At 34.7% G+C, this 8,959-nt stretch overlaps 2 protein-coding genes across 2 annotated transcripts; both read right to left on the minus strand.

The window, feature by feature from the left end:
• Window positions 1-1,588: 1,588 nt before the first annotated feature.
• LOC113043940 (uncharacterized) lies at window positions 1,589-2,269 on the minus strand. The gene has a single exon (XM_026203493.1). The coding sequence runs from the start codon at window positions 2,267-2,269 to the stop codon at window positions 1,589-1,591; it is 681 nt and encodes a 226-aa protein (XP_026059278.1).
• Window positions 2,270-3,579: 1,310 nt separating this feature from the next.
• Window positions 3,580-4,654, minus strand: LOC113044075 (uncharacterized). The gene has a single exon (XM_026203675.1). The coding sequence runs from the start codon at window positions 4,533-4,535 to the stop codon at window positions 3,840-3,842; it is 696 nt and encodes a 231-aa protein (XP_026059460.1). The 5' UTR covers window positions 4,536-4,654; the 3' UTR covers window positions 3,580-3,839.
• Between the last annotated feature and the right edge of the window lie 4,305 nt (window positions 4,655-8,959).

The raw sequence follows: 8,959 nt of genomic DNA on the forward strand, positions 1-8,959 counted from the left end.
CATGACATTATACAGAGTTGTGTCCTGATATGTCACAAAAACAAGAGCACACACACACACACACACACAAAACCTTCCATGTTCAACGTTGTTTCATTGTATTTTCTTCAAAAACTTACTCCTGGTTGAATTTATCTTACAGTATATGGCCTGCATATTTCAATATTTCAAAATCTATCAGAAAGTATTTTACATTGCAGGTTTAAAAATGTAAACAGTCACCATCAGTGGTTGGTTTCAGTTGAAAACAGTCAGTACAGGTTATGAAAGAAAAATACTACTAGCCATGAAATAATAATAATAATAATAATAATAATAATTGTGTGTGTGGGGCGGGTGTTATAATGGGTTATTTTGTTTAACGGATTGACATTTTTAATTAATCTCCCTTGTTCCGTCTACAAAAACCCACTGGATTATTGCAGGAAATAAGATCTGTGATCAACAAAAGTTTAAGATTCCTACATGTTTTGCTCATAATGATAATCTTCACACGAACGCAACATTTGAGTTAGAATACCACGAAAGTTCACAAGAGGGTATTTCTGATGTATTTTATGTTGTAGATAAAAGATAAAAACTGGTCTGTGTTCACCACAGATCTTACTTGTTTCTAGGTTTTGGCCTATTTTTAATAATCATCCTGCTGTACTTTAATAGCATGAGATGATCGTCACACATGTGCAGGTTAACAAACTGTTTATAAACCCACAAGCCAGTGTCATAACATGTAATCCTATTATATAATATAAAATATTATTTATGTTATATTAATGACTGTAAATTGCAGTGAACATTTTCTGCGTTGGCTTGGTTTTGAAAGCCTTGGTTTATAAATAATGACAGAATTTTTGGCCAAACAATCCCTTTAATGCAGTGAAACTTAACATTTAAAAAAAATTAACATTTAAGTAAAAGGAGAGAACACGATGCACTGTATTAATTATATATAAAGTATCATACAGCTTCTCACCAAGATACAAATGAGCCATTTATGACCCAATTCAATTTTCAATACTTTTTTATTTTTTGTTAAAATTAACATATTCATTTTTTATTTCTTATGAAAAGTCCAGGAAGACACTTTAAACAGATCCTTTAAATGCATTACTTTTGGATGCAAAAGAAGGGCAATAACCAGGAAAGTGAAAGTAAAGACAAGGAAAACAGAAAAAAAAAAACTCCCAAAGTATAAATAGATCTTGACCACCACATTTTTTGTGACATCGATAATGCATATTTGCTGACGTCACAGAGCTCACACAAAAAGATTCACACAAACACAAGTCAATGGTTTTGGGAGTTTTAGTTTTAAGGTAAGACAAACAATATGTTTCAAAGAATAAGCACAAAAAGTACAGAAATTATTATAAATGAAGACAGTTATTAGTATGTGATGTGTCACCCAAAGTCTTGCAATGAAACATTAAAAAGAATGCTGTGATTAACATGCAACCCTCCACATCACACATGATAATAAACGTGTTAATAAATGTATTATTATTAAGTATATGTATTATGTATTAAGTTTATTTAAATAAGAAACTGACTCAAATTATCTAGAACAACAAACTGCAACAGATTCAATCTATTTTGGCTTTAAATACAAATAGAGAGCAATAGCTCCACCAACAATAGCAGTGAACAGCAGAGAACAGCAAATCAGAGCACAGCGGCATTTGCAGCTCAGACAGGTGTTTGTCTGCCTGCGCTGCACTGACGGAGGCATGCTTATAGAGAACTGTTCAGAACGATTTGTGCGTCCTCTGAGGAAGTCTTCACGACTTAACTCTTTAATGTCCTTCAGGAGATCAGTACTAATACAGTAGGTGCGATTTTGTTCAAAGTTTTTCTGATCTGAATGCTGTGTCACATAAATCTTTTCAAATTTGTTCAGCCTTGAGTCAAAGGAAACAATGATGCGATCTGTGTTGCTGTCGTCTGAATATCCAGTGTACTTCTCAATGACATAAGGAGGCAGTGAGCGGGCTTTGTGCAGGTTTCCCACCTCATAGTATAGTAGATCAGTGTAAGGAAGAAGGCTTTCCCTATTATGGAATAGTTCAAAACCAAAAGCTCCATTTTTAGGGTTGCATTCTGCAATCATACGACCGTTCGAGTCAATCTTAACACAATCATGAGCAAACCACCACAACAAGCTCAGACCGTGTCTGGGACTCGGCTGACCAAACCCAGTCTGTCTCAGCTCGGACACATTATTTAGGGTTCTCACCATTTTCCCGACAATCCTGTTGAAGAAAGTGCACATTATTGCAATAAATGTTTCAATATTGTGCTTTATAATAGAAAATGTACAATTACGGAAAACTGCAAAATGTAAAACTAAGAAGGAACATGAATGAGTTCTTCATCAGGACTTCATTTAAATCATTAGTTGATCATTCATCATCATTAGTTAAGTCTGCAGAAATGGAACAAGTGTTTTTCATAATGTTCAGTCAAAACCCTCTCGTGCACAATAATTTATTAAATATTTGGGCTAATTCGATGGTGTTTCCAGCTACCAATAAACAGTACCAAACTCTTAGCTGTCTTTGAATCTGTTCAGCAGTTTTTCTCTCAAAGCAGCACATTAAAGTCTGTTTTGTCCTAGACTGATCAAAACCAAACAGCAAGTACAAAAGGAATGAAGGACACTGATCACTTCAACAAAACTGAGAAAATCTGACCTTCTAGGAGTACTGCAGTGAGACAAAGGGTTAATCTGTAATTTTATAAAAACACGGTTCAGAATCAATCAAATGTATATATATATATATATATATATATATATATATATATATATATATATATATATATATATATATATATATATATATACATTATATATATATATATATATATATATATATATATATATATATATATATATATATATATATATATATATATACACACACACACACATATATATATATATATATATATATATATATATATACACATATATAATGTATGTGTGTGTGTTTGTGTGTGTATAGAAGCGTTGAAAATGATACGTCTTACCTTGTAGAAGCCAGTCTAGGTCTCTGGCTCTGGCTGCTTCATTTACATGACATGACAGCTTTGCATGTTTGCTGATGTCACTGAATTCATGACACGAACTACAATGTAGTAAAACACACTAGTTGTCCAACAGGTTGTACTATGTGTGTGTGTGTGTGTGTCTGTCTGTTTCTGTTCTGATGAATAGAAACTCATGCTATGGAAAGTGAAACTAGCAGAAACACATTAGAGCAGATGGGGCAATAATGGGGATAATACAGAGATTTATATGAAACTCATATCAAACTATAATGTCTCACTCATATTTAGGTTTCATATTAATATTTTTTTTAATATGACGTACATACTGGTAAAAAATAAAAATAAAAATAAGTGTACTATAGCCTGAAGAATGCACTGTAAGTTTCTTTGGATAAAAGTGTCTGCTAAATGCATAAATATAATAAATGGCATGTATTTATTTTAGAAAGTATTCTTAGCTGTTATCAATGACATGAGATACAATTCGTAGTTTATGATATATTACCTGTCTTTTTCTGTTTTGTTTTTTTGATTTTATGATAAGTTCATCTTTTGTCTCCCTCAATCTTGAATATTTATCTGCATCATAGTAATAAATCATTAAAAGAATCCAGTGATAAAAAACAAAGCTTAACATCATATCTCGCATTTACTGAATTATGAACATCACATTATAATTATATGAACATACATCAGATTATACAGTTATTCATTTAGGAGACCCCTTCATCCAAATAAGTCACAGCTTTAATAATACACAGCTTCAAAATGAACAACAAACAGCATGAAAACTATATTTTCATTTTTGAAAACGAAATGAACAACATGAACAAAAATATGATGATGATGATGATGATGATGATACAAAAAAGTACTTCGCAGGATTCTGCACAAACACCCTTGACAGATTTAGACCCTTGCCTCTGGTTGGATTCAGTCTTTACAGACGGAGCTGGAGATGGACACGGTGTGCAATGCATTTGGTAAGAAATCTGATAAGAATTATTGATAGTCTTTCTGAGGAATTTTTTCAGGTTTAACTCTTGAATGTCCTCCAGAAGTTTAGGGCTAATGCGGTAAGTGTGATTCTGGTCAAAGTGCACCTCATCCGAGTGCTGTGTCACATAAATCTTCTCAAATCTGTTCCATCTTGAGTTAAAGGAAACAATGATGCGATCTTTGTTGCTGTCGTCTGAATATCCAGTGTACTTCTTAGTGACATAATGAGGCAGTGATCCAGGGTTATTTAGGTTGCCCACCTCATAGTATGGACGATTACTGTAAGGAAGAAGTCTTTCCCGATTATAGAATAGATCAAAACCAAAAGCTCCATATTCAGGGTTGTACAGTGCAGTCATACGACTGTTCGAGTCAATCTGAACACAATTATGAGCAAACCACCACAACAAGCTCAGACCGTGTCTGGGACTCGGCTGACCAAACCTGGTCTCTCTCAGATCAGACAAATTATACAGGGTTCTCACCATGTTCCCGACAATCCTGTTGGGCAAAAAAATTAAATAACAGATTTGGTTTTACTCAGACAAATGTGCATGAAATTAAAATAATGTAATGTTTATATTTCAAATTAAAAGTTTTAATAAAGTTACAAAGAAAACCCTGTAAAAACTAAGAAGGAACAACACATTGGAACACACATGAATTCTGTAAAATCGTAAAGCGTGTTATGCAAAATATTTTCTTCAGATCTGCTGCCCTTTGAATATTCATTTATTACAAATACTGTATAGGCTCAATACTGGATGGGGTTTTCAGCTATCAATAACAGTGTAGTAATATCAGCTCACTTTTGACATGCTAAATCCATCCAGATGATTTTTTCTCTCAGTATCAACAGAATAAAGTATGTGGGCTCCTAGACTGACTATCTGCATGCACTGATCACTTACACAGAAATACAATCAGAAAGATCTCGGTAGCAGTAGAAAGACGGATCCTCTTAGACTCTTGCAGTAAGATGAAGGCAGTGTTGCCAAGTCCTCTACTTTAACACTGTTGCCACGGGGTTGTTTTTCATGTCCGCTTGTTTAAGTGACTCGAAAAACATGATATTTATCCCCTAAAATGCGAATTTTGGCAGAGGGAACCACGCCAAAAATCAGATTGGGCGGTTATCTTGTGAAAACCTGGCAACGCTGGATGAAGGGTTAATCTGCAGTTGGAGTACAATTCAAAAAGTAAAAACAAAGGAAGTCAAAATCGGCTGTCGTAGTCCAGCTAATTTGATACTAATCATATATAATTTTATTGTGAGCTGGAACAATTCAAGTGCTCTTACCGTGTATCTGGAAATGAACTGTTGTGTCACGCATTTCCTGTATGCAGCAACTTCCCCAGTGTCTTGTGTGTGGTCAAAGTTACTGCTATATTAATGCTCCTAGCCTGAACTAATAAAGCAATAAAAATCAGCTATGAACACGAGTCCACACATAAAATAAATCCACCTTATTCTGCAGAAGTGTTCACACATTGATAATGGCTTTTGTGGGTGGAGAACGTTCTTCAAAGAGAAACTGATGGGGCTTCATGCCAGATATTTTTAGCTGAGAAACTCACAGGCAATTATGTCTTAAAATTGCTAAAAAGATCATTATTTTGTGTATTTGGTGTAATGCAATGTTTATATTTCCACATAATTTTGTTGCTCCTCTATGCCTTGCCTTTCTGGGCGTCAAATTTACAAAGCTCATTGTTCTTAAACAAATGAATGTGTGCTCTGATTGGCTAGCTATCCAGTGCGTTGTGATTGGCCGAATGCTTCAAGCCTGTGATGGCCTTGTGTATGGAGCCAAAAGAGTCTCAATAAAGATAAATGCACTCACTACATTCACATATGCACACACAGGATTCATACATGCACACACATATGTGTGTGTGCATCAGAAATACATTTCTGAATCTTGTCCTGTGCATTTGTGAATCTTCAGTGCATTTGTAAATGTTGTTTGCATTTCTGAATTGTGTGTGTATTTCTGAATTTTGTGTGCATTTCTGAATTTTGTATGCATTTGTGAATCTTTTGTGCTTTTTAAATTTTTTGTGTGCATTCGTGAATTTTGTGCGCATTTGTGTATCCTGTGTGTGTATTTATGAATTATGTGTGTGCATGAATGAATCCTATGTGTGCATATGTGAATGTAGTGTGTGCATTTATCTTTATTGAGACTCTTTTGGCTCCATACTTGTGTCCCAGTGCTACAAGACAGAAACTATGAAACTAGGAACACTTTACAGTATGGTGCCACTATTATGCATTAATTCAAATACACATTGTTGAGGATCATGACCAGCTAACTAATTCAAAATCTATAACCAGATCTTGTTGAGCTTATAACACTCCAAAGAGAAAGAGCATTTTTAAATCACATCATATGACCCCTTTAAGTGGAGTAATTGTGTTTCCCTTTTAACACTAAAACAGATGATATGAACACTTCATCTCTTCCTCTTTAATAAACATGAATGAACATCAGAAGGTATCTTGTTTCAGCTGCGGAAAGACGTCAATACACACCAGTTTTCAAGTTCACAGATGTTGATCTGCTCTCAAGTCTGGTTTGTTTCTCATTCAAAAATGAATTATTTCACATTATGATTGGTCGGGTTGCCTGTCAAACTACCTGCGAAGGGTCAATTCAATGAATTCAATTCAATGAGCCTTTTGTGACAGCATACAGTAGCACAAAAGTAATCAGGAGTTTTGGGTAATAATCTACAAATTTGTTTGAGTCAGAGGTGAGTGTATAATAAGCACTTTAATGCATCCAAAATTAAACAGGAAGAGAGAGCAGCTGACGATGAAGGAAACAGACAGTGTATTACAATTTTTTAGGATTTATAGTTAATGAAATTAAAATATCATTGGCAGTCAAGGCAAAGTAATAGACAAGTTCACATTTTTAAATAAAATAAAATAAAAATTGCACAAACACACAAGTTAATGGTTTTGGAGTTTTAGTTCTAATACAGTCTCTGTATATTTCAAAGAATAAGCAAAAACAAATATGAATAAAGAAATGAAGAAATGAAGAAATGTATTATATATATTAGATTTGTTCCTTCTAAATCTAAAAAGAATGCTGTCATAAATTTACAATGCTCAACATTGTATTATTCAACATAATAATAAACGTGTTAAATTTCATCACAATAAACAACTGACGCAAAGGGAACAAACTGCAACATGCCATTTCAAATCATCTAGAATAACAATAAATAGACAGCAGTAGCAATAATGAGCAGCAGTACCAGCAGACTGCAGCACAGCAGCACACAGCAGCATTTCTTTCTCTGACAGCAGTGTGTCTGGTTGTGTTGCTCTGACTGAGGCATGTCTATGGAATGATCCAAATCTTGATTGTCCTCTATGAGTTCATTGCTATTATTCTGACAGGTTTCTCCCTGCACTGACTGAGGTATGTCTATGGATATATGTTCAGAATGATTCGAGGTTTCTCTGAGGATGTCTTCACGGCTCAAGTCTTGAATGTCCTTGATGAGTTCAGTGCTAATGCGGTAGGTGTGATTCTGGTCAAAGTGCACCTGATCTGAGTGCTGTGTCACATAAATATTCTCAAATCTTCTCCGCCTTGGGTCAAAGGAAACAATGATGCGATCTTTATTGCTGCTGTCTGAATATCCAGTGTAATTCTCAGTGACATAATCAGGCAGTGAGTCAGTGTAGTTGAGGTTGCCCACCTCATAGTACAGTAGGTCACTGTAAGGAAGCAGTCCATCCCTATTATGGAATCGGTGGAAACCAAATGCTCCATTTTTAGGGTTGCACTCTGCAGTCATACGACCGTTGAAATCAATCTGAACACAATCATGAGCAAACCACCACAACAAGCTCAGACCGTGTCTGGGACTCGGCTTACCAAACCCGGTCTCTCTCAGATCAGACAAGTATTTTAGGGTTCTCACAGTGTCCATTACAATTATGCTGAAAAAGTGAAGAACTGTGTTGATTTTACTCGAACAAAAGTGCATATGTAATGTAAATGTAAATATTTTTTAGCATCAAACAAACAGTTAAAAAAAAAATTCAAAATGCAAAACTACGACCTGAAAAGCCTGTAAGTAATTAGTTTTTTTTTTTCTTCTTATTTGATTTGTTTTTTAACTATCAATAAAAGTGCAGTAATATCAGTTCACTTTTAGGCATGTTAAAATCCATTCAGACTATTTTCTCACAATATCAGCAGAACAAAGTCGGCATGCATTAATCACTTTTTTACAGAAATATGATCAGAAATCCCTAGGCCTAGCAATAGAAAAACTGATCCTCTAAGAATCTTGCAGTAAAATGAAGGGTTAATTTGCAAGCAGCTCAAGATTGGTTGCCATATTCCAGCTAATGTATACATCATTTGGTTGCACTTTATTTTACAGTACGTGTACTAACATGTACTTATCGTGTACTTACAGTGTATTTATCTAAGAAAGTTCTGGTAACACAAGGTAACTACATGGGGTAGGGTTAGGTTCAGGGTTAGTACCTAGTTATTACATAGTTATTGTAATTACTATAATAAGTACATGGTATGTACATGAGGAACAGAACTGTAAAATAAAGTGCTACCCATAATTTTTTTATAAATAAATACCTGTAAGTATCTGGTTGTGAACTGTTGTATCCAGCAGCTCCTCGTATGTAGCAGCTTACACATTGTCTTGTGTGAGGGCAAAGATACTGCTATATAGACACTCCTAACCTGATTTTGTAACTAATAAAGCAATAAAAAAAATCAGCCATATGAACACGAGTCCACCTATCCTGCAGAAGTGTTCACACTCGGATAATGGCTTTTGTGGGTGGAGAAATCTCTGTCAACAAAAACTTATGTTGCTTTGTGCCAGACATTTACAGCCAAAAACTGAATAACAGTGG

The sequence above is a fragment of the Carassius auratus genome, chromosome 26 (assembly GCF_003368295.1).
Source record: "Carassius auratus strain Wakin chromosome 26, ASM336829v1, whole genome shotgun sequence".
NCBI classification, from domain to species: Eukaryota; Metazoa; Chordata; class Actinopteri; order Cypriniformes; family Cyprinidae; genus Carassius; species Carassius auratus.